Here is a 26,674-nt window from a genome sequence, read left to right as displayed (position 1 = left end):
CAGCAAGCTAACTGGCATATAGTTACCCGTTTTATGCTCCCCCCCCTTCCCGCCCCATTCTTGAACAGAGGGGTTATATTTTCTACTTTCCAGTCTGATGGAATCCTACCAGAATCTAGTGAATTTTGAAAAATTAACACCAATGCACCTCTACCTCATTAGCCACCTCTTATGACCCTAGGATGAAGTCTATCATCAGGACCCAGGGACTTGTCAGCCCAGAGCTCCATCAGTTTGGTCAGTACTGCTTCCCCTATGATTGTAATTTCACCGTTCCTCTCTTCCTTCCACCTCCTGATTTACATCTATTGCCAGAATGTTTTTTGTATCCTCTGTCGTGAGGACAGAAGCAAAATATTTGTTCATTGCATCCCCCATTTCCTTATTAATAACTATTGGCTCCTCATTCTCACTTTCCAGAGAACCAACACTCATTTTACTTACTCTTTTCCTTTTTAAATACCTGTAGAAACTCTTGCTACCCATTTTTACATTTCTAGCTAGCTTCCTCTCTCTAATTTCTTTCCCCTGATTAACCTTTTAGTCATTCTCTGTTGTTCTTCATATTCTGACCAATCATTTGAACTGCAACTCATCTTTGCACAATTTTATGCCTTTTCCTTAAGTTTGATGCTTTCCTTTACTTCTTAAGTTAACCACAGATGGTGGGTCCTCCCCTCTGAATTTTTCTTTATGGTAGGAATATAACTATTGAGTATTCTGAAAGATCCCCTTAAATGTCTGCCACTGCTTCTCTATTGATCCATCTCCAAGCCGAATAACCCAGTTCACTTCAGCTAGCTCAGCTTTCATGCCCACATATTATTCAAGTTTAAAATACTAGACCTAGACCCACTCTTCTCTCTTTCAAACAAGATGTAAAATTCAATAATATTGTGGTCGCTGCTACCTAGAGGTACCTTTCCTGAGGTCATTAATTAATCCTGTCACATTACACAATACCAAGTCTAATATAACCTGTTCTCTGGTTGGTTCCAGAACATACTGCTCTAAGAAACTCTCTCGAAAGCATTCTATGAACTCCTCATCCAGGCTACTATTGCCAATCTGATATTTCCAGTTGATATGTAGATTAAAATCACCCATGATTATTGCTGTCCCTTCATCACATGCACCCAATATTTCTTCTTGTATACTTGGTCCTACATTGTGATTACTGTTCAGGGGCCTCTAGACCACTCCCATTAATGACTTCTTCCCCCTGCTATTCCTCATCTCTACCCAAACCGATTTTACATTCTGATCTCCCGAACTAAGGTCATCTCTAACTATTGAACCAATGCCATCATGGATTAATAATCCTACCCCTCCACCTTTACCTAGCTTCCTATTCTTCTCGAATGTCACATACCCCTCAATATTCAGGACCCAATCCTTGTCATTCTGTAGCCACATCTCCGTAATGGCTATCAGATCATATTTACTTACTTCAATGTACGCTAGCAGTTTGTCTACTTTGTTATGAATGCTATGTGCATTCAGATACAGAGCCTTTAATTTTGTCTTTTTGTTATCTCTATAAGATCGGGTCTCAACTGTTGGCGTGTTCTTAGGTTTCTTTCCTCTCTGTCCCTTCATTCCCCATATTACTTTATTCTGCTCTCCTGCCTTGACTCTACCCTTTGATTTGCTACATCTACTCAAGCTTGACCCCTCACCCCCCTTGTTTAGTTTATAGCCCTCTCTACTTCCCTACTTATACGGTTTGCTAGAACACTGGCCCCAGCACAGTTCAGGTGCAGACCGTCCCAACAGTACAGCCCCCACTTTCCCCAGTACTAGTGCCAGTGCCCCACGAACCGAAACCCACTTCTCCCACACCAGTTTTTGAGCCACATATTCATTTCACTAATCTTATGTGCTCTCTGCCAATTGGCACGTGGTATCTAACATGATAGATAAGGGAGTGTCTATGGATGTTATTTGTATCAACTTCCAGAAGGCATTCAAACAAGGCTCCATTTATTTAAAACAAAAGACTAACAAAAATGAGTACACATCAAATTAGAGGCAACCTATTGATAGGGAATCGGTTAGGAGGTAGAGACTGAGGGTAGGGATATGTACTCAAATTGGCAAGATGTGACTAATGGCATCCCCGGGGATCTATCCTGGGTCCACAGTTTTTCACTGCACTGATATAAATTACTTGGATGAAGGAAGAGAGAACCACCTAAGTTTGCTAACAGTAAATTAGATGGCACAGTAAATAGTGTACATGGGAGCAAAAAGTTACTAAGGTACATAGATAAAGTTAGTGGGCAAAACTGTGATAGATGGAGCTCACTTTGGTCCCAAAAAATTATAGATCAGTGTATTTTCTAAGTGGCGAGGAACTAGAACCTGCGGAAGAACTGAGAGATTTAGGGGTCCGAGTACAGAAGTCACTAAAAGCTAATTGTTGTTCCAGCCATAGTCCCAAAGGATCATAGGCATCTCTCTCCATTAGAGAGTGGTAAAGTATAGCTGGAGGGGCACTATTCCTCAAGAGTGGGGCAAGGCAAGGAAGCAGGCCTCCATGAACTACCATAACCGGTACAGGGATTGAACCCGTGCTGTTGGCGTCTTTCTGCATCACACTAGCCAACTGAGCTATTGGACCCACCAAAAAGCTAGTGGACAGGTACAAAAAACTAATTTAAAAGACTAATGGAATGTTGGCCTTTATCTCAAGAGGGCTGGAATATAAAGGGGTGGAAGTTGTATTACAGCTGTACAGCGCTCTGGTTAGACTCCAACTGGAGCACTGAATTCAGTTCCAGGTAATGCACCTTAGGAAGAATACATTGGCTTTGAAGGGGGAGGGGGGGGGGGGGGTGGTGGCAGAGCACAAATTCATCAGAATGATACCAGAGCTAAAAAGGATTAAATTATGACATTGCATAGATTAGGACAAAAGCAGAATGCTGCAAATCTGAAATAAAACCAAAAAATGCTGGAGATAGTCAGCAGGCCAGGCAGCATCTGTGAAGAGACACACAGAGCTTGACAGCCCTGACAAAAGATCAACCTGAAATATTAACTCTGTTTCTTTCTCCACAGATACTGCCTGACCTGCTGACTATCTCCAGCATTTTCTGTTTTTATTGCATAGACTAGGCTTGTACTCCCTTAAAAATAGATCAAGGAGTGATCTAATTGAAGTGCTTAAGATGATTACAGGATCGAATGGGAGAGTCCAGAAAAAGGAAGCATAATCTTAAAATTAGAGCTAGGCCATTCAGGCACAATATCAGAGAGTACTCCTTCACACAAACAGTAGTAGAAATTGGGAACTTTCTGCAAAAAGCTGTTCAGGCTAGTTCAGATAAAAAATTTCAAAATGTGGATGGATTGATTTTTTGTTAGGTAAGCGTATCAAGGGTTACGGAACCAAGGCGGGCAGATGGAGTTAGATACAGATCAGCCATGATCCATTTGAATGGAAGCACAGGCCTGAAGGACTGAATGTCCTACTCCTGTTTCTATATTGTGAGGAAAAGGGATTTTGTTTTTGTAAATGAAGAATCAAACTTGAAGAGTGAGACATTCAACATTTACATTCCCAAGTTCTCAATATCACAGTATTTTGTTCCTACACACTTAAGCTACTAAACAGCTGGAAGTTTGATATGGATTGCTGTAGAATACTACACTTAATTGTTGAATTTTAACAAGTTGTAAATTTCACAAGTTCACAAAACACTTCATCTGATCTTGCAATACCCACTCTTTCTTGCCACCATGTAGCAGCTGTCGAGCTAGCTCCCGCTCCTTTTCGAGTTGAATAGCAATCCTCTTCTGGTACTGCTTCAACTTGTCACGTTGCTGTTTTAGTTGCTGGAGAAATAAAATGGAAAGAATTACAAATTTTTAAAAAGTGAAACTAAATCCACATTTCAATCGCTTAATTTTAAAATGTGTTGGAACAGCCAATGCAGTTCAATTAATAAGGCATTTTGTATTTATTTTATTTGGATTTCAGGGATTCCCTGGTTTTTAAATAAAAGCAGTGTTTTAACAAATAGGAAACAGCTGTCTTCAGTGAACTGGAGTGACAAACCTGTTCACAAGGTGAATGAAGCCATCTGAACCACGAAGAAAAATGTAACTTTTCACCACCACTCGCACCCCCCCCCCCCCCCCACCCACCACAAAAACAGGTCCCTAGACCCCAGTTTGCCAACTACCGCAATAGCAGACTAGTCACTTACAAAATTGCATGACGAGTCCCAGCATGAGATCATGAGTGTGGTTCGGATGAATTTGCGAGAGTTGGTTTATCTGAGATTTGGATTTTCAAATGTCTTAAGTTATCACACAAAAGGTTATTAAACAAGATCAGGACTCATGGGATTGGGGGTAATGTATTAGCATGGATTGAGGATTGGTTAATGAACAGAAAACAGAAAGCAATAATAAACTGGACATTTTCAGGTTGGCAGGTTTTTATTAATGCAGTACCACAAGGATCAGTCCTGGAACCTCAACCGTTTACAATCTGTGTCAATGATCTGGATGAGGTGACCTATTGTAATGTATTCAAGTTTGCTGATGATACGAAGTTACTTGGGAAAGTAATCTGTGAGAAAGACGCAATGAGGCTACAAGGGTGTAGACAGCTTGAGTGGTTGGGCAAGAAAGTGGCAAATGAACTATAATGTGGAAGAAAAGTAGAATTTTTTATTTTTAAAAAGGGTGAGGGATTGGGAAATGTAGGTATTCAGAGGGTCTTGGGTGTCCTTGTACATGGAGGTACAGCAAGCAATTAGGAAAGCAAATGGTATGTTAGCCTTTATTACAAAGGGTTTGGAGTACGAGTCTTACTGCAATTGTATAGGGCTCTGGAGTACTGTGTATAGTTTTGGTCTTTTTACCCAAAGAATGATACTTGCCTTACAATGAAATAAAGGTGCACTAGACTGATTCCTGAGATGAGGAAATTGTCCTGTGAGGAGACATTGAGTAGACTAGGCCTATATTTCCTAGAGTTTAGAAGAATGAGGGGTGATCTCATTGAAATATATAAAATTCTTAAGGGGCTTTACAGAGTAGATGCTATGAGGATGGCTCCCTTGGCTGTAGAGTCTAGAACTAGGGGGTAACAGTTTCAGGAACAGCAGTCAGCCATTTAAGACAGAGATGAGGAGAAATTTCTTCACTTACATAATTGTGAATCTTTGGGATTCTCAACCCCAGAGAGCTATGGTGCTCAGCCAATGAGTATATTCAGGACAAAGGTCAACAGATTTTTGGATACTAAGAGAATCAAGGAATGTGGGGAAAGGGTGAGAAAGTGGAGCGGAGGTAGAAGTTCAGCCACAATCTCATTGAATGGTGGAGTAGACACGACAGGCTGCATGGCCTACACCTGCTCCTATTGCTTTATGGAGGAAGATAAGCAAAAGAACTTGCATTTATATAAAAACCTTTCAGGCCCTTAGGCCATATCAGTGTTCTGCATCTAATTCATTGCTTTTTTGAAGGAATATCAGTTATTTATTTATTTATACAGCACTGAAACAGGCCCTTCGGCCCACCAAGTCTATGCCGACCATCAACCACCCATTTATACTAATCCTACAGTAATCCCATATTCCTACCACATCCCCACCTTCCCTATATTCCCCTACCACCTACCTACATTAGGGGCAATTTATAATGGCCAATTTACCCATCAACCTGTAAGTCTTTGGCTGTGGGAGGAAACCGGAGCACCCGGCGAAAACCCACGCGGTCACAGGGAGAACTTGCAAACTCCGCACAGGCAGTACCCAGAATTGAACCCGGGTTGCTGGAGCTGCAAGGCTGCAGTGCTAACCACTGCACCGCCCATGTAGACAATTTATGTAGACAATTTACACAAAGGTCCCAAAACAACTGAGATAAATCAGTTATGTTTTTCTCCCTTCAAAAACAAAAGAACAAACTTGCATTTACACAGCACCTTTCACATCTTCAGTATGTCCCAAAGCACTTTACAGGCAATTAATTACTGTTTAAGTGTAGTCACAATTGCAAGGTAAACATGGTAGCCAATTTGAATGCAGCAAGGGCCACAAACAGCAATGCAATAAATGGCCAGTTAAGTGGTAGGAGGATAAATGATGGCCAATGCTTCAAATCTTCTACATATACTTAAACAGGCAGACAGGACCTCAGTTTAATGGCTCTTCTGGAACACAGCACTTCTGACAATGCAGTACTCCCTCTGTACTGCTAGTGCCAGCCTAGATTATGTGCTCAAATCTCTGGGATGACACTTGAACTCACAATCTTCTGACCTGGAGGAAGTGCACTACTACTGAGCCAACTCTGACACAAAGCAATGTGAAACTGGATACACAAATTGTGCGAATACTGCAAAGATGTTGAATAGAACGACCCCATAAGGAAGGGGACCTGTGTAACTCTCAAGTATGCAGTTTCCTTCGCTTATAGAAGGAATGTTGGTCCACTTACTACAGTTTGAACTACTTAGGATAGATCATCCTTTTTTTTTTTAAAAAAGTCCCAGAAGTGAAAATAAACTGGATGTTCAAAACACAAGTGACATCCTGAATATTAAAATTTTCAGATTAGCTTTGACATTCAAAAATTTAGTCTTTACCTCGTATGCATTTATAATATTTAGAATACTTCAAGTCATTGACAGAAGTGGGTTGAAGAGTAAAAAGAGCTAAAATGCAGCTAAATGTCATGCAGCACAATTACTAACCACCCATAGTGAGGTCATTTGGATGTGTGTAAATTCATGAAGTGAAGCAAGGGCATCCCCCAGTGGTGGGAAATATATATGCACACAGTTTAAAATGGATTTCTTTACAACACAGCATAAAATATGAGAAAGATTAATTTCAATACATTTAGAATGTCACATCTAATAAAGTAAGCAAAATAAACTGTACACGACATCAAGCAATGCTTTAAGAGTTTACATATTCAACCAACACTGAAAAAGATTATCTGGTCATCTCATTGCTGTTTGTGGGAGCTTGCTGTGCACAAATTGGTTGCCACATTTCCTATATTACAGGTTAAAAAGTATTTAATTGGCTGTAAAGAACATCTGATTTAGTCTGCAAAACCACCTTAAATCCAAACAAGCAGATAGTACACTTGAAGAAATGAATTTTTGCAAAGCTCAGGCACGACCTGACTGCAACACAAAATAGCAAGAGACTCCCGGAGACGTTAATTACTTTGTTTGATGCTGCATGGAATGCAAATCTAGTGAAATGCCAAACCTGGCTTAGAGTGCACTTCTTTAACCTACCTAAAGCTGTGCTAGTAGGTGCCCAAGCATGCACACAGACCTCTCCTAAACACTCATGCAGGTGATTTATTTTGTTCACAGTTCCATGAGTCCAGCAGTTTTCTTGGAACCGTCATGTGTGAAGTTAGAGCATTTTTTCCCGCCCTTTGCTCGTGACAGAACTGCGTGGACCAGAGGCACATGATGGGAACTCAGGACAGGGCCCATCAAATGGACACAGATTTTATTTCCCAGAGTTCTAAGAATAAAGATTCACCTCAGAGTGTCATGTGCTATTAAGCTTAAGGAGCTATTGTGTAATGTAACAGGATTAATTAATGACCTCAGAGTAAAGGCCCTTGTAGGTAGCAGCGACCACAATATGACTGAATTTTACATCCAGTTTGAAAGAGAGAGATTGAACTGGGTTACTCGGCTTGGAGACAGATCAATAGAGAAACAGTAGCAGACATTTAAGGGGATATTTCAGAATACTAATAGGTATATTCCTATTAAAATTCTAAAGGGAGGACCCACCATCCGTGATTAACTGAAAACATTAAGGAAAGCGCATAAAATTGTGCAAAGATGAGTAGCAGTTCAAATGATTGGTCAGAAAAGAAACAGCAGAGAATGACTAAAAGGTTAATCAGGAGAAAGAAATTAGAGTGGGAGGAGGCTAGCTAGAAATGTAAAAATGGATAGCAACAGTTTCTACAGGTATTTAAAAAGGAAGAGAGAAGTAAAGTGAGCGTTGGTCCTCTGGAAAGTGAGAATGAGGAGCCAATAGTAGATAATAAGGAAATGGGGGATGCAATGAACAAATATTTTGTTTCTGTCCTCACTATAGAGGATACAAAAAACATCCCGGCAATAAGCTGTAAATCAGGAGGTGGAAAGAAGAGAGGAACTTGGTGAAATTACAATCCCCGGGGAAGCAGTACTGACCAAACTGATAGAGTAGTGGGCTGATAAGTCCCCGGGTCCTGATGGACTCACCCTAGAGTCTTAAAAGAGTTGGCTAATGAGGTAGTAGATCCGTTAATTTTTCAATTCCATCAGACTGGAAAGTAGCAAATATAACCCCTCAATTCAAGAAGGGGGGGGGGGGGGGGGGGAGGGGAAAAGGGAGAAAACAGGTAACTGTAGGCCAGTTAGCTTGATGTCCTTTGTGGTGAAGGTGTTAGAATTGATCATTAAGGAGGTTATAGCTGGGCACTTAGGAAAACTCAGTCATCGGGAATAGTCAGCATGGTTTTGTGAAAGGGAAATCATGTTTAACCAATTTGTTGCAGATCTTGGAAGAGGTGACATGTGCCATGGATAAAGGGGAGCCCGTTGACGTACTGTACTTGGATTTCCAGAAGGCATTTGACGAGGTGTCACATAAAAGGTTATGGCACAAAGTAAGAGCTCATGGTGTAGGGGGTAACATATTAGCATGGAGAGAAGATTGGCTGGCTGGCAGAAAACAGAGGGGATGCACAAATGGATCCTTTTCTGATTGGCAGGATGTGACGAGTGGAGTTCACAGGGGTCTGTGCTGGGGCCTCAATTTTTTACAATTTATATCAATGACTTAAATCAGGAAAGCGGTGGTATGGTTGTTAAATTTGCAGATGACACAAAGATAGATAGGAAAGCATGTTGTGAAGAGGACATAAGGAGGTTGCAGACCGATATAGATAGGTTGAGTGAGTGGGCAAAAATATCTGGCAGATGGAGTATAATGTGGGGAAATGTGAAGTTGTTCACTTTGGCAGGAAGAATTTAAAAAAGCAGAGCATTACTTAAATGGAGAACGACTTCACAGGAGAGGTGGTGGCGTAGTGGTATTGTCACTGGACTAGTAACCCAGAGACCCAGGGTATTGCTTTGGGGACATGGGTTCGAATCCCACCACATCGAATTTGAATTTAATTAATAAATCTGCAATTAAAAGCTAGTCTAATGATGGCCATTGAAACCATTGTTCTTAAAAACCCATCTGGTTCACTAATGTCCTTTAGAGAAGGACATCTGTTGTCCTTGCCTGGTCTGGCCTACATGTGACTCCAGACCCACAGCAATGTGGTCGACTCTTACATGCCCTCTGAAATGGCCTAGCTAGCCACTCAGTTGCATCTAACTGCTACGAAGTCAATCTAGGCACCGGAAACGACAATGGTACACCCAGCCCGGTCGACCCTGCAAAGTCCTCCTTACTTGTGCCAAAGTTGGGACAGCTGTCCCACAGACTAGTCAAGCAACAGCCTGACACAGTCATACTCACAGAATCATACCTTACACACAATGTCCCAGACACTGCCATCACCATCCCCGGGTATGTTCTGTCCCACCAGCAGAAGTGGCGGCACAGTGGTATACAGTAGGGAGTTGCTTTGGGAATCAACATCAACTCCGGATCCGATGAAGTCTCATGGCATCAGGTCAAACATGAGCAATGAAACATCCTGATTACCACCTACCGCCATCCCTCAGCTGATGAGTCAGTATTCCTCCATGTTGAACAACACATGGAGGAAGCACGGAGAGTGGCAAGGACGCAGAATTTGCTCTGGGTGGGGGACTTCAATGGCCATCACCAAGAGTGGATCGGTAGCACCACTACTGACTAAGCTGGCAGAGTCCTAAAGGACATAGCTGCTAGACTAGGTCTGCGGCAGGTGGTGAGGGAACCAACAAGAGGGAAAAACATACGTGACCTCGTCCTCACCAATCTGCCTGCTGCAGATGCATCTGTCCATGACAGTATTGGTAGGAGTGACCACCGCACAGTCCTTGTGGAGACCACGTCCCGCCTTCACATTGAGGATACCGTCCATCATGTTTCGTGGCACTATCACTGTGCTATATAGGATAGATTTCGAACAGATCTAGCAATGCAAAACTGGGCATCCATGAGGCACTGTGGGCCGTCAGCAGCAGAATTGTACTCAGCCACAATCTATAACCTCATGGCCCAACATATCCCCCACTCTACCATTACCATCAAGCCAGGAGACCAACCATGGTTCAATGAAGAGCGCAGGAGGGCATGCCAGGAGCAGCACCAGGCATACCTCAAAATGAGGTGTCAACTTGAAGTTACAACACAGGACTACTTGCATGCCAAACTGAAGCAGCAGCATGCAATAGACAGAGCTAAGCGATCCCATAACCAACGGATCAGATCTAAGCTCTGCAGTCCTGCCACATCCAACCATGAATGGTGGTGGACAATTAAACAACTAACTGGAGGAGGTGGCTCCACAAATATCCCCATCCTCAATGATGGGGGAGCCCAGCACATCAGTGCGAAAGATAAGACTGAAGCATTTGCAATAATCTTCAGCCATAAGTGCCAAGTGGATAATCCATCTCAGCCTCCTCCTGAGGTCCCTAGCATCACAGATGCTAGTCTTCAGCCAATCAGATTCACTCCACGTGATACCAAGAAACAACTGAAGGCACTGGATACAGCAAAGGCTATGGGCCCTGACAATATTCCGGCAATAGTACTGTGCTCCAGAACTTGCCACGCCCCTAGCTAAACCTGTTCCAGTACAGCTACAACACTGACATCTACCCGGCAATATGGAAAATTGCCCAGGTATGTCCTGTACACAAAAAGCAGGACAAGTCCAACCCGGCCAATTACCGTCCCATCAGTCTACTCTCAATCATCAGTAAAATGATGGAAAGTGCCATCAAGTGGCACTTACTTAGCAATAACCTCTCACTGACGCTCAGTTTGGGTTCCGCCAGGGCCACTCAGCTCCTGACCTCATTACAGCCTTGGTTCAAACATGGACAAAAGAGCTGAACTCCAGAGGTGAGATGAGAGTGACTGCTCTTGCTATCAAGGCAGCATTTGATAGAGTATGGCATCAAGGAGCCCTAGATAAACTGAAGTCAATCGGGGGAAAACTCTCTGCTGGTTGGAGTCATACCCAACACAAAGGAAGATGGTTGCGGTTGTTGGAGGTCAATCATCTGAGCTCCAGGACAACACTGCAGGAGTTCCTCTGGGTAGTGTCCTCGGCCCAACCATCTTCAGCTGCTTCAACAATGACCTTCCTTCAATCATAAGGTCAGAAGTGGGGATGTCCGCTGATGATTGCACAATGTTCAGCACTATTCGCGACTCCTCAGATACTGAAGCAGTCCGTGTAGAAATGCAGCAAGACCTGAACAACCACCAGAGTTGGGTAGATGTGTGGCGCGAATGTTACTTGCCACTTAAGTGCCAGGCAATGATCATCTCCAACAAGAGGGAATCTAACCATCTCCCCTTGACATTCAATGGCATGACCATCGCTGAATCCCCCACTATCAACATCCTAGGGGCTACCATTGACCAGAAACTGAACTGGAGTAGCCATATATAAATACCGTGGCTACAAGAGCAGGTCAGAGGCTAGGAATCCTGTGGCAAGTAACTCAGCTCCTGACTTCTCAAAGCCTGTCCACCATCTACAAGGCACAAGTCAGGAGTGTGATGGAATACTCTCCACTTGCCTGGATGGGTGCAGCTCCAACAACACTCAAGAAGCTCAACACCATCCGGGACAAAGCAGCCCACTTGATTGGCACCCCATCCACAAACATTCACTCCCTCCACCACCAACGCACAGTGGCAGCAGAGTGTACCTTCTACAAGATACAGTGCAGCAACGCACCAAGGCTCCTTAGACAGCACCTTCCAAACCCGCAACCTCTGCCAACTAGAAGGACAAGGGCAACAAATACATGGGAACACCACCACCTGCAAGTTCCCCTCCCAGTCACACACCTGGGCGGCACAATGGCGCAGTGGTTAGCACCGCAGCCTCACAGCTCCAGCGACCCGGGTTCAATTCTGGGTACTGCCTGTGTGGAGTTTGCAAGTTCTCCCTGTGTCTGCGTGGGTTTCCTCCAGGTGCTCCGGTTTCCTCCCACATGCCAAAGACTTGCAGGTTGATAGGTAAATTGGCCATTAGCAATTGCCCCTAGTATAGGTAGGTGGTAGGGAAATATAGGGTTAGGTGGGGATGTGGTAGGAATATGGAATTAGTGTAGGATTAGTATAAATAGGTGGTTGATGGTCAGCACAGACTCGGTGGGCCGAAGGGCCTGTTTCAGTGCTGTATCTCTAAACTAAAACCATCCTGACTTATCACCGCTCCTTCACTGTCGCTGGGTCAAAATCCTGGGACTCCCTTCATAACAGCACTGTGGGTGGACCTACTTCACATGGACTGCAGCAGTTCAAGAAGGCAGCTCACCACCACCTTCTCAAGGGCAAATACGGATGGGCAATAAATACTGGCCTAACCAGTAACATCCACATCCCATGAATGAATTTTAAAAAAAAAATTCTGAAGTGCAGAGGGATCTAAGTGTTCTAGTGCAGGAGTCACAAAAAGTTAGACTGCAGGTACAGCAGGTAATAAAGAAGGCTAATGGAATGCTATCCTTTATTACGAGAGGAATTGAAAATAAAAAGGACGTTATGCTTCAGTTATACAGGGCATTGGTGAGACCACATCTCGAATACTGTGTGCAGTTTTGGTCTCGTTATTTAAGGAAGGACGTAAATGGGTTGGAGGCAGTTCAGAGGAGGTTTACTCGATTGATACCTGGAATGCGCGGGTTGTCTTATGAGGAAAGGTTGGACAGACTGAGCTTGTTTTCACTCCAGTTTAGAAGAGTGAGAGGAGACTTGATTGAAGTATAAAAGATCTTGAACGGTCTAGACAAGGTGGATGTGGAGAGGATGTTTCCTCTTGTGGGCGAGTTCAGAACGAGGGGGCACGGTTTTAAAATCAGGAATTGCCCTTTTAAGACAGATGAGGAGAAATTTTTTCTGAGGGTTGTGCGACTCTGAAAGTCTCTGCCTCAGAAGGTGGTGGAGGCGGGGTCATTCAATTTTTTGAGGCAGAGGTAGATAGATTTTTGTTAGTCAAGGGAATCAAGGGTACATGGGAGTGTGGAACTCGAAACACAAACAGATCAGCCATGATCTTACTGAATGGCGGAGTGGGCAAGATGGCCTACTTCTGCTCCTAATTTGTATGTTCATAGGAACTAACAGCCAGGCAAAATCCTATCCTATAAATCGAATAGAATAACCTGTTGACACTGGGGGGTCAATTAAAAATTTCAAAACGGAGATTGATAGATTTTTGTTAGGCAAGGGTGTTAAGAGTTACAGAAACAAGGTGAGTTAATGGAGTTAAGATACACATTAGCCATGATCTAACTGAATGGTGGAACAAGCTCAAGTGGCATGACAATAACTCATGGAATGAAAGCAGGGTTCAGCCCGATGGAACCTAAGGTGTAGCCACCAGCATCAGCTCAGTGGCCGCAGAGTAAATGCACACTCAAGCACAACACATGGAGTTACATAAATTAATAGTTTTAAAATAAAACAGCATGGGCAGCTTGCTGTTTGGTTCAGACACTGGCAGCATAGAAAGGTTGTTGTCAATCTATTCAAGAAAATGAATCTTATTTCAACACGTCACTTATTTAGGTACAGGAACGTCTGCACCGAAAGCAATAAAAGCATTTTGTAGAGATCAACAGACACCAAAGTTATTAAAAACATTGCAACCAAATTCTGATATTATAAACTGTTATCTATATTTTAAAATGAAATTGCAACTATTGAATTGCTTATGGATTTTTAAAAAAAATTTATGCAAAGTTGTTCACGGGTTTAATTTTAATAGGAAGATAGGAACAGGAGTAGGCCATTCAGCCCCTCGAGCCTGTCCCACCATTCAATGAGATCATGGCTGATCCGCGACCTAACTCCATATACCTGCCTTTGGCCCATATGCCTTATTATCTTTGCTTAACAAAAATCTATCCATCTCAGATTTAAAATTAATTGTTCTAGCTTCAACTGCTGTTTGTGGGAGAGTTCCAAACCTCTACCACCCCTTGCGTGAAGAAGTGCTTCCTAAAATCTCTCCTGAACGGTCTGGACCTAATTTTTAGACTATGCCCCCTAGTTATAGAATCTCCAACCAGTGGAAATAGTTGATCTTTATCTAGCAGGTCTGGCAGCATCTGTGGAAAGAGAAGCAGCGTTAACGTTTCGGGTCAGTGATCCTTCTTCGGAACTAGCAAATATTAGAAATGTCAAAGGTTATAAGCAAGTGAGCTTATAACCTTTGACATTTCTAATATGTGCTAGTTCCAAAGAAGGGTCACTGACCCAAAACGTTAACTCTGCTTCTCTTTCCACAGATGCTGCCAGACCTGCTGAGTGGTTCCAGCATTTCTTGTTTTTATTTCAGATTTCCAGCATCCGCAGTATTTTGCTTTTATCTAGCCTGTCTTTTCCTGTTAATATCTTGAAGACTTCAATCAGATCACCCCTTAACCTTCTAAATTCCACCAAAAACAGGCCTAATTTGTGTAATCTCTCCTCGTAACTTAACCCCTGTAGTCCAGGTATCATTCTTGTAAACCTACATTGCACTCCCTCCAAGGCCAATATATCCTTCCTAAGGTGCGGTGCCCAGAACTGCTCACAGTACTCCAAGTGGGGTCTAACCAGGGTTTTCTACAGCTGCAGCATAACCTTTGTCTTTATATTCCAATCCTCTAGATATAAAGGCTAGTATTCCATTAGCCTTTTTGATTATTTCCTGGACTTGCTCGTGGCATTTTAAAGATCTATGCACCTGAACCCCCAAGTCTCTTTGGACAGCCACTGCACTTAATCTCGTCCCATTTAGAAAGTACCCTGCTCTATCCTTTTTTGGTCCAAAATGGATAATCTCACACTTGCCTGCATTGAAATCCATCTGCCAGTTTTGCCCACTCACCTAGTCTGTCAATATCTCTTTGCAATTTTATGCTATCATCTAGACTGTCCACAATGCCGCCTAACTTTGCATCATCAGCAAATTTGGATATATGACTTACTATGCCATCACCCAAGTCGTTAATGAATAATGTGAATAATTGAGGCCCCAACACAGATCCCTGCGGGACACCACTAGTCACATCCTGCCAATCGGAGTACTTACCCAATATCCCCCCACTCTCTGTCGCCTACCACCCAACCAACTTCCTAACCATGTCAATAATTTGCCCTTAACTCCATGGGCTTCTACCTTAGTTAACAGTCTGTTATGTGGGACTTTATCAAATGCCTTCTGGAAGTCCATATAAATAACATCCATAGACATTCCCCCGTCCCTACCTTAATCACCTCTTCAAAAATTTCAATGAGATTTGTCAGGCATGACCTTCCTGTCATGAATCTATGCTGGCTATCCCTGAAATTTTTCTAGGTGTTCAGTCACCCTATCCTTGATTATAGACTCCAACAACTTACCCACCACAGATCTCAGGCTAACTGGTCTGTAATTTCCTTGGTTCCCCCTTTCGCCCTTCTTAAAAAGTGGAGTGACATGTGCAACTTTCCAATCTTTTCCAACTTTCCAAAATGGCTGTACCAAATCCTTACATTTTCTTTCTAGGGTCTGCAGAGTGTAGGCTGTGCACCACCTCTGATGCTGTTGGTTCCTAATCCGCCCCAGGCCACTAAGCCGTAGAATTGCATGGCTGGGAGTGGGGAAATGCCTAACATTCCCCCACTCCCCAGCAAAGACCAAGAACTTGACATGGGTGGGAAGTCAAATATATAAGTTCCCCTGCTGGTACACAATGGATTTGTTCCATAATCCCCAGTTTTTTTAATTATTTATTTATTTAGAGATACAGCACTGAAACAGGCCCTTCGGCCCACCAAGTCTGTGCCGACCAACAACCACCCATTTATACTAACCCTACAGTAATCCCATATTCCCTATCACTAGGGGCAATTTACAATGGCCAATTTACCTATCACCTGCAAGTCTTTGGATGTGGGAGGAAACCGGAGCACCCGGCGAAAACCCACGCAGACACAGGGAGAACTTGCAAACTCCACACAGGCAGTACCCAGAATCGAACCCGGGTCCCTGGAGCTGTGAGGCTGCGGTGCTAACCACTGCGCTGCCCATTCTGTCTCCTCTGAGGATATAACAGGTGCTAATGGCCAGAATGGTCCACAGCACATATACATATTATCATTGATGAAAGTTGAACAACTGTGGCACAACGAACACAAATTTAATGACTGATGATCAATAATTACAGGGAACCAATAGTGTCATCCTGTATTTTAACAACTGGTCAGAAAGCTCAAATGGCAGAATTATTTCTGTTGCTGTGAAGCTGAAATTTATATTTTCCAACCAGTCTGCCTCTTGCCCACCAACCACCCACACCCCACCCCCACCCCAAACAAAAGCAAAATCAGTTCTCTTCTGCCAATTCAAAGGCTTCACATTTTCACTGATTTGCAGAAAGCCTAATGTCTAAAACCAGTGTCAGTCAGGGATCTGTAATGCAATTAGGCAAGTTTTATTGGATGGGGTGGGGAAAGAAAAAAAAATTCTATCTAGATGAATAGTTATGAAATGTGAAGACTACTTCATGCAAATTGAAGGATGGTTGAGAGCAGAATAACTGCAGGTTGTTTTTAAAAAAAAAACATGACAAACAGGTCAACATTCCATTATTAACCCAATACTGAATCCATTCTTTTCTATTGCAAGTATCCAACAACCTCAGTATGACTATCTTCCAAGGTACTGCAGCCAAAACTTCAAAACTCTGGGCAGTAAAGAGAAAACAATGCAGCCAGAACTGTTTGCAATGCCTTGAGTTCTTACCACCAAAGACTGGAACAAACCAATTTGTCATTTTGTCCTATTTGTCCTCCAGGAAAATGATGAATGCATTAAACCATTCAATTCACACTAGAGCTACTGAAATAAGAATCAGCTTAAGCAAAGCAGCAAGGAAAGCGGAGAAATTCTAACAAACATTTGTGGCAAACTGAATACAAAACTGTTTTAAAGGCCTCTAACTCTTACTCGAGTTGTCAAAGATAGGAGATTCAGCCTTTACTACCCACCCTGTTCGTCCAAAAACCAGGCCTGCCAAATTTCAGGGTTCGGTAGGGCTGCCCAAAAAAAGAGGGGCAAGTTGGAGTACGAGATTAGCTTTTTGGTAAACTTCTTGGTGTCTGCCGGTCCTGTATCAATGTGAACAGTGACTGGTGTCAAACTAGCGCTGGAAGGAGAGAACTAAAGTATGATATCATCCCGTGTTTATTCTGTGATCTGGTGTTGTAATATAGTTTTGCACTTGTAGGTTCTTGTTTTAGTGGAATTCCCAAGTGCAACATGCTCAAAATTATACAAGCAGAGTGAAGACAGCAGCATGGACTTGGATTTGTGATCCAGTTACCAAGCATCTGATTTGACATTAACTGAAGAACCATCATTTTAGATTGTTGATAAAACCAAACAGAGGTCACATTCGTAGGAAATTCACAAAATTCTTTAAAAAAATAGACAGGGTAGGTGCAGAAAAGGATATTTCCCTTGGCTGTGGGGTCTAGAACCACAGGACACAATCTCAAAATAAAGGGCAAGCCATTTAGGGCTGAGATGAGGAGGAACTTCTTCACTCAGAGGTGACTCTTCGGAATTCTCTGCCCCAAAGGGTGATGAAAGCTCAGTCACTGAGTAAGATCAAGACAGAGATTGATAGATTTCTAGTTGCTAATGGCATCAATGGACATGGGGATAGTGCAGGAATATGGCATTGAGGTAGATGATCAGCCATGATCTAGAATGGCAGAGCAGGCTCAAAGGGCTGAATGGCCTACTCGTGTTCCTTTGTTCTGAGACAATCATAATCTTTTTTTTGAGATACAGCACTGGAACAGGCCCTTCGGCCCACCGAGTCTGTGCCGACCATCAACCACCCATTTATACTAATCCTATACTAGTTCCATATTCCTACCACATCCCCACCAGTCCCTATATTTCCCCACCACCTACCTATACTAGGGGCAATTTATAATGGCCAATTTACCTATCAACCTGCAAGTCTTTGGCATGTGGGAGGAAACCGGAGCACCCGGAGGAAACCCACGCAGACACAGGGAGAACTTGCAAACTCCACACAGGCAGTGCCCGGAATTGAACCCGGGTCGCTGGAGTTGTGAGGCTGCAGTGCTAACCACTGCGCCACTGTGCCGCCCCAGGCAACCAGGGCCGATTTTTTTCATACTTCAAAAGCATTTAATTCCTGTGCACCTTGAAGAAGTCTTAAGACTGAGATTGCTTGTTGTGAATCGTGCTTGCACTTAACTAAGTCAGAAAATGTATTAGAATGTGGACTGTTACAGAATTTGGGAGAATCTGAAACAAAAAAAAAAGTTTTTACATTAGATATTTTCTCAGGTTCAATATCTTGGTTCAGTCCAACACGTACTCATTTATGTTTCACATTTGGATAGATGATAATGAAATCCAGGGAGTATAACAGAATTCTTACTCTGTACATTGGATCATGTACCAATGTGATTCTTCTGTTTGAAAACAGACAGACTAGTGGTCTGAACAAACAAGTGGCTTTATATAAAAATAGATGTGTCAGCATATAAAATACACATAACTTACTTTCTCTCCGTAAACAAGATGACTTTAATATAAATTCACTTCTTTCCCAGTGGAACTACCATGTAAAAGCTAGCTCAGCTATTATGCTAGCTGGCCTCACGCTGCTGGCTGCAAAACTGAAATGGAGTCTAGCATAATCTATAATTGAAGATCCCTGGCCAGAGAACTGTCCATCAGAGAAGACTACAGCAAATAGCCCAGTCTCCATCATCAAAAAAGGTCTCAAACCAAACAAATCAAACCTACTACCCTAGACTACAGGCTGCTTCTTTGTCCTGTGTCAAAGTTGAATGAGACCAGCTATACAGTTACATGAAACAAAGGGCAGATGACTGTAACTCAATTACATTAGATCAAGCAGCCAATCAATATTGAATAGACAACTTATGTTTGCAATTCAACGTAACATGATTCAAAGTGAACACCTCAAACAACCCCATTGTATTGCTAGTAGAAACTCACACCTTGTAGAACTCAGTCAAAAGTATCCAGGCTGAGGTGATGGTGTTTCTGTTGAAAAACACTTGTGACATTGGGTATTAACCCTTTACACACTTTCTAGCAATATTCAAGTTAAAACGCCCAACATAGGGTAATAATTTTGTCACAAATACACTTTGGGTCTGCAGAACAGACACATATGGAACTAACACTTCAGAAATTTTAAGTTAAAATAATTAACTTGTCTAGCAACATATTGTGGCACCAACACAACAGAATACAGAATGGATGGACAGAGGTTTCAGCTGCTCACATGGTAAAGACAAAAATAAACCCAGCACTCAGCTGAAAAGCAGGACTGCCAGAGACCTGAATTAAAGAATCACAGAATGGTACAGCACAGCAGGAGGCCATTTGGCTCAGAGTCGCAGAGGGTCTTTCAAAGAGCAACCCAGTTAGTCCCACTCTCCTGCTTTCTCCTTATCCCTGCAATTTTTTTCCAAGTATTTATCCAATTTCCTTTTGAAGACTACAATTGAAACTGCATCCTACACCCTATCAGGCACTGCATTCCAAATTATAACCACCCATTGCATAAAAATGTTCTCCCTCATGTTTCCTCTGGTTTTCCACGTTAAATCTATGCTCTCTGGTTATTGACTCTTCAGCCATTGGAAAGTCTATTATATGCTCTATCCAAATCCTCCATGATTTTAAATATTTCTGTCAAAATCCCCTCCGCTTTCTCTCTCCTAAGGAAAACAACTCCAGCTTCTCCAGTCTATCCGCATAACTATAATTTCTCATTCCTGGAACCATTCCAGTACACCTCTTCTGTATCCTTTCCAAAGCCTTCACATCCTTCCTGAAGTGCGGCACCCAGAATTGGACACAATACTCCCAACTGGGGCCACTGTAACTTTATATAGCTTTAGCAAAACTTATAGGATTTAGACCACCAACCCACATGGTTGAATGAGACCAGGAAAACCTTGCTGTCCACAACACAAACTTGCAGATGAAGGTAGATTCGATCAGAAAACATGTTCAATAGACTTGTCGTGCCTCAATTCACTTAAAAGTGTGAGCTATTTTAGTCACAAAATATTATGACACCAAAACGGGTCATTTGGTCGATCGAGTCTGTGTCTGCTTTCTCCACATGGTCTAATCTGCTTGCTGTGTACATTTCTCTTTTTCAAGAACCTAAATCCCATTTAAAATAAATCATGGACTTCGCTTCAACAATAGTCTGTTGCAGAAAATTCCAAGTTCTAACCAATGTCTGCATGAAGAAATATTTTCTAACCTTCCCTTTAATTCTTAATCTGTGTTTCTTTTTTTAAAAAAATTCTCAAATTTGTGCATCTCAACCACTACTGGAAACAATGGCTCATGTAAAACTGGAGAGGACAAATGCAGATTAGATAACCACTTTGCTAAATATCGCATATTTATCAATGCAATTGTTAGGACCAGGTGAGAAAGAGGTCTAGGGTTCCCTTTCTGCCTTCACCTGGTCTTGCTGTAACAGGGTTTAATTTTAAACACACTGTTTTTAGCTCCCCCTTGGTGAACCCTTGTTCACTGCTTTCCAATTATAAGGCAAAGGAAACCAACACAAACAGGCTTTCTTAGGTTTAAAGAAGAAAAGTTGAAATTTATTAAACTTAAACTCTGATTCGGTTAACGCCTACAGATACACGCCATGCCAGCACGCATACATGATACACCAATGCAAATAGATATAAAAAAGAAAAATAAATTGGAAAGGTTTGAGGCAATAACTGAAGAGGGTTGTTACAGTTGTTCAAGCTCTGTAGAGTCCTTGATTGTAGGTAGATCTTGCTTTTCATTGGGGCCCAGTATTCTTCTTAAATCTTGTTTGCTGTAGGAGACTTTTCTCTCTTGGGGCTCGTGTGCCTTCAATGGATTCAGAGGCTTGAGAGAAAGAGATGGGAGCAGACGGGAGAGAGATCTTCTCAGTCCAGGAGCAAACAGCTTTCTGCCCAAAGTGTAAAAGTTCAAAAAACCCAGACTGCCAAGCAGGTTAGTCATGTGACTAACTGGTTTGACCACATCTGTTTGTGGATTGTATTGAAGCAGGGGATAGCTCCATTGTTCCAAGCACTGTGTCAATATGCAAAAATTTCATTCCAGCCAGGGGTATGGCAACCCCTTTTCACAGGCCTTCTCTTCTTCCCAGCAATAATTTGAAATTTAATGTCCATGTGGTGAAATTAATGTGCCTCATTCTTGGCAGGTGAGAGTCTGCATGATGCAATCCTAACATCCCTGTGACTTTCCACTTAAACACCTCCTTTCATTCTGACTTTGGTCTTTGTCCTTCTACAATGCTCAAACTAAGCTCATTACAAGCTTCCGGGTCATTATCTGATCTTCCTGGAACATAAAATGCAGGAAACACTGAATAGGTCAGGGAGCATCTAAGGACAAAAGGTAGTAACAGTTAACGTTTCAGTTCGATGATCTTTCAACAGAACCCCGGGACTGAGATGAAGAAAATGGGAGAAGGAAATGGAGTTCTTAAAGGAAGCGAGGTAGGAGTCAGCATCATTTAGGTAGTTGTATGAATTGGTTGGCTTATAGTAGATATTAGTAGCTGGGAAGAACTATAATTGTGTTAGCTGTGAGAGTCATTCTTCCTTAATTCTGATGCCTTCTGTTCTGAGCAACGATGAACAATTTCAGACCTTTAACACCCTTCTCTATTTTCCTGCCCAGTTCTCTCATCCACCTGATTGGGAACCGTTTTATTCAGAATCTTCTTTGTCCTTTCACTACCTGACTGAGATGACCATTGTACGCCATCCAGCACTTTTCACTTCTTCCCAACTTTAAAGAAAAAGTTTGCAGATTATTAAATCCATCACTGCTTCTTAAGGATGGTAATGAGCATACCTGACCCTCAACTTTTACCTGTTTTCTTCTCCCCTCTTTCTCTGTTCACATCTTCCAGTTCTGATGCAAGGTTTACAATTTGCATCTATATAGCATCTTTAACACGAAAAATGTGCAAATGCACTTCATAAAGTTATAATTGACTAAAATGGACACCAAGCCAAAGAGAAAGATATGAGAAACAACAAAAGCTTGGGTCAGAGGTGGGTTTTAAAGAGGTTCTTAAAGAGATGGGGGGGGGGTAGAGAGGCACGATTGTCAATGGTGAAGCAGAAGGATGGAGATACACAAACGGAAAATGTCAGAGAAAAAATAAGTTCTTGGTGGGTGCAAGGCTGGAGGTGGTTAGAGACAGGAAAGGCCATAGGGATGTCAGGATTCCACTTTTCGATGAGATATTCAACAAAGCGGTTATCTAATCTGCATTTTTCTCCCAGATGTACAGGCGTGACCGTTTCCACTGGGCCCTTCCCCATCTCCAACTTCCACTAGCCCTACAAGCTGCCAAAACCTCGGCACTTCAATTTTGGTCTCTCGCGCATTCCCAATTTTAATCATTCCAATGACAGTCGTGCCTGCAGCAGCCTAGACTCCAAGCTTTAGAATTCCCTGCCCAAATCTCTCTGCCTCCTTCAAAATACTCATTAAAAAAAAGTATTTGACCAAGTTTTTTGTCACCTGTCCTAAAACCTCATGCTGCTCGGTGTCAAATTATGTTTGATAATGCTCCAGTGAAGCACCCTGGGATGGTTATTATCTCACTGCTTGTTCAACATCCAGTACTGGATAAGCAGAAATTTCCTCCAATTAAATATTGGAATGACCAAAACCACTGACTTCAGTCATCACCAGAAACCCCACTCCTTAGTCACTGACACCACCCCACTCCCTAATCACTGACACCATCCCTCTCCCTGGCAACTGTATGAGGCTGAACTAGACTGTTCTGGACCACATATCGGCACCATCACCAAGACTACCTGTTTCTACCTTTGCAACATCACCCAACTGCACCCTTGCCTCTGCTCATCTGCTCCTCATCCATACATTTCATACCTCTAGACATGACGACTCCAATGCTTCCCACATTCTACCATCCGTAAACTTGGTCATTGAAAACTCTGCTGTTCGTGTCTTAACTCGAACCATGTCCCATTCACCGATTATCCCTGAGCTACATCAGCGTCTGGTTAAGCAACAGCTCTATTTCAAAATTCTCATCTTTGTTTTCAATCCCCACACAGCATCGCCCCTCCCCATCTCCTCCAGTCCTACAACCCTCCAAGATATCCGCACTAATCCATCTCTATTCTCTTGCGCATCCATGATTTTAAACTGCTTCACCGTTGGCAGCTATGGCCAAGTTCTGGAATTTCCTCCTTAAATTTCTCTTTCCACCTTTAAAATACTTAAAACCTACCTCTCTGACCAAGCATCTGCCCCAATAGCTCCTTGTGTGGCACTGTGTCAAGTTTTGTTTGCTAACACTTCTGCAAAACACCTTGGGACAATATATGTAGTTATGTTGTGCCTTTAACAAGTTGCTTTGTTTGCTGGAGATGGTTGGCAGTGGAGAAAAGAAACCTGGGGAAATCCTTACTCTCCAGGATGACCCTGGACTAGTGGTCAATTTTGGCAAGGAACAGCCAGGCCAATTATGCTTGATGTGGCCAGCCAAGTCTGGCGATGGATGGCTAAACCCATTGCATGCTAGATATGCTTGACTGCAGCCTTTGAGCTGGAAGAGAAGATGATGAGGGACACACCATGGAGGGTAACAATTAGGACAGGAGAGATCAAAGATATTACTAGGAACAAGGGCTACAAGGGTGGAGGTGGGGGGAGTGGGTGAGCAGATTAACAGCTACAGTATTATGGTGAACGGAAGGCCAAAGGCTAGGCAATTGGTAGCTTGAAAGTGCAATTGGAAGTGACATGGAAGTAATTTATTTTCAGGGGTTGGGTTGGAAGAGTGATACCCAAAATGTTAACCAATTTTTCTCTTTCATATGCCGACAAACATTTAGGGTAAAATTTGCTCCAAGATGGCAACGGGAGATTGGAACTAAGTCAATCGTCTATGACAGAATCAGTAATTGTTGTATTAATCATTAAATTTATCAGTTTGACTCAACTGATGGGATCTGAAGACTTGGATTCTTCCCACTCAATTACTACTTCAACAGCAAGCTTACCACCAGTCCTCTGTGTTAAGCAAACCTGGGATCCTAAGGTTTAACTTTTATCAAATTGAAACAAGTAATGCAGAGCTAGGCAAGTAAGAAGCATCCCTTCTGGAAACAAGTATGCACTCCTCACCGGGCAATATAACCAAAATTTTCTGTTTGCACTTCAGATTTACTTTTTTTCCCCTCTTTATAGCCCGAGTAGATATACATAGTGAAATCAATCTTGCATTGAAATTTGAGTGAATTTTTCTGATCTTGGTACATTGGAAGTCCAGTCATTTAACAAAAACAAGGAGGTAATAGATCATTGAAGAATGTAAAGGTGCGTTGAATGATGAAACTGTAATGAAGTGTAATGTGTCCCTATCCATTTTGCAAATGTTGGAATCAATACATGAATTGGAATCAATACACGAATGGGAACAAAACATGTTTATAAAGTTAGGTTTGCCAACTCTGGCTGGACACAAGTTTCATCATTTGAGCTCTCATCTCCAACCAAACATCCCCAATATTTTTAATAAAACTAAATCATTAATAAAACTAAATCATTAAGAAAACTGGGAAAAACACACACACACAAACCCGGTGTTTTTTTTCCCTCCCAGGTTGCTTGTAACAGATCAATCTTGAATGCCTGGAGTCCAGGCCAAACCTGGAGGGTTGACAACCCTACTTTAAGCTGCAGACAGGGAGGGTTATGTTTCTAACCTGACAACTTTTGGTTTCACTTTCCCCATCGCCCTTTAGAGAATCAGTGGGGTGGGGTGGGGTGGGGTGGGGGCACCACTGGGTCTCACACAAAAATAAGTCATGCATTTATATAACAACTTTCACAACTACCAGACATCCAAAAGTGCTTTGTAGCCAAAGTACATCTGAAATGTAATCACTATTGTAATGTAAACAGCAGCCAATTTGTGCAACAAACTCCCACAATGTAATAATGATCAGATAATTTTTCTATACCAACATACAAATTAGGAGTAGGCCACGATGATGTTGATTGAGGGATAAATAGCAGCCAGGGCACTGGGGAATAATTCCCCTGTTCTTCAATAATGCCATGGGGACTGAGCAAGCAGACAGGGCCTCGGTTTAATGTCTCATCCAAAAGACAATACCTCCGACAGCGCAGCACTCCCTCAATACTCCATGTGAGTGTCAGCCTTGATTTTTGTGCTCAAATTCTGGAGCTGGACTTGAGGAGGAGACAGGGGGGATTTGAACAGAGGCGAGAGTACTGCCCACTGAGCCGCAGTTGACACCTCAACATCTCCCATGAAGGAGAAGACGGTCGGGTGGGGCTGGGGGCTGGTTATCTTAGCACCGGCCCTAGGAGCAGCAGAGGCGGGAGAGAAGCGGCCCGGGGACCGGCTGCTCCATCCCCGGCCTCTCCCAATCACGCTCACTCACCAACACGGCGTGATCCTGCTCGGTCACTCGGGACCGCTTCTTCCGGCCGAATAGGTTACCCATCTGCGCTGCTTCAGGCCCGAGGCCAGCCACATACCCGCCTGGGGGGAGTCACACTCCCTCAATGCCGGCTTTACAGCTGGACGAAACGAAAGGAAAAGGCCCGGCGGCTGCGGCCAGGCCTCGCCGTCCCGCCCCGTTACCACGGTAACCACGCACGGAGAGCCGCCAAGGACAAACTGCACCGCGCACTCTCAACTTGAAATCACACCCTCCTGCACTAATAACCATTCATTAACTATTAATCACCACATAAACAACATTAAACATTATTGCTATGCAATTTACATTTTTATATAATAAAGGAAGAATAAGGATGGCAAGATTGAGACCAATTGCAAAGCCAAACTTTTGCAGTAGTTTGCACTTCCTAAAATAATTGTACATTGAATAAAGTAACTTTTGATTTGATCTGTAAATGCACAGAGTATCAGGGTGTGTAGGCATTTCCGTGTCTTTGTCTGTATCCCTTTTCATATTTTCTATTCACATCTCACCTGGTTACTGGATTCCCAAAGTTTTATCTTCTCTCACAAATCACTGTTTGAAAAAGTTTCCTGGGAGTCTGCTGGATTCCTTTACTTGTCCATCAAGCAGAGGCAAGTTTTGTTATTTTCAGTTTATCCCCATTTGGAAACATTCATCCATTGCACAAAGCTGGGGCCAAAGGACAACACTGGGCCAGAGAAATAAAATAATTAGATTCACTGGGTGCCCAACATTGGTTTGGGGAGTTGAATTTGGACTGAGAACAATGAGAAATATGCAGTTTGAAACTCAATAACATGTCCAATGTTAGCTATAATGAAGTAAAACTCTAAAGGATCAGTAAAGATGTGACAACTGGAGAAAGGGCTTGTTGCCAAAATTAAAATAAAAATAAT

At 42.6% G+C, this 26,674-nt stretch overlaps 1 protein-coding gene across 1 annotated transcript in view; it reads right to left on the bottom strand.

Moving 5' to 3' along the window:
* The window catches only part of chmp6b (charged multivesicular body protein 6b), a 36,288-nt gene extending 10,336 nt beyond the window's left edge, over positions 1 to 25,952 (bottom strand). The window contains exons 1-2 of the mRNA XM_068058411.1: positions 25,731 to 25,952; positions 3,731 to 3,840 (exon numbers count right to left, since the gene is read on the bottom strand). Coding sequence (XP_067914512.1) covers positions 3,731 to 3,840; positions 25,731 to 25,793 — 173 coding nt within the window. The 5' untranslated portion in view covers positions 25,794 to 25,952. The remainder of the gene's footprint in view (positions 1 to 3,730; positions 3,841 to 25,730) is intronic.
* Positions 25,953 to 26,674: the final 722 nt, after the last annotated feature.

Source organism: Heterodontus francisci, chromosome 26 (genome assembly GCF_036365525.1).
Source record: "Heterodontus francisci isolate sHetFra1 chromosome 26, sHetFra1.hap1, whole genome shotgun sequence".
In the NCBI taxonomy this organism is placed as follows: domain Eukaryota; kingdom Metazoa; phylum Chordata; class Chondrichthyes; order Heterodontiformes; family Heterodontidae; genus Heterodontus; species Heterodontus francisci.
The sequence above is the reverse complement of the archived record's forward strand: the minus strand, read 5'-3'. Positions and strand labels throughout refer to the sequence as shown.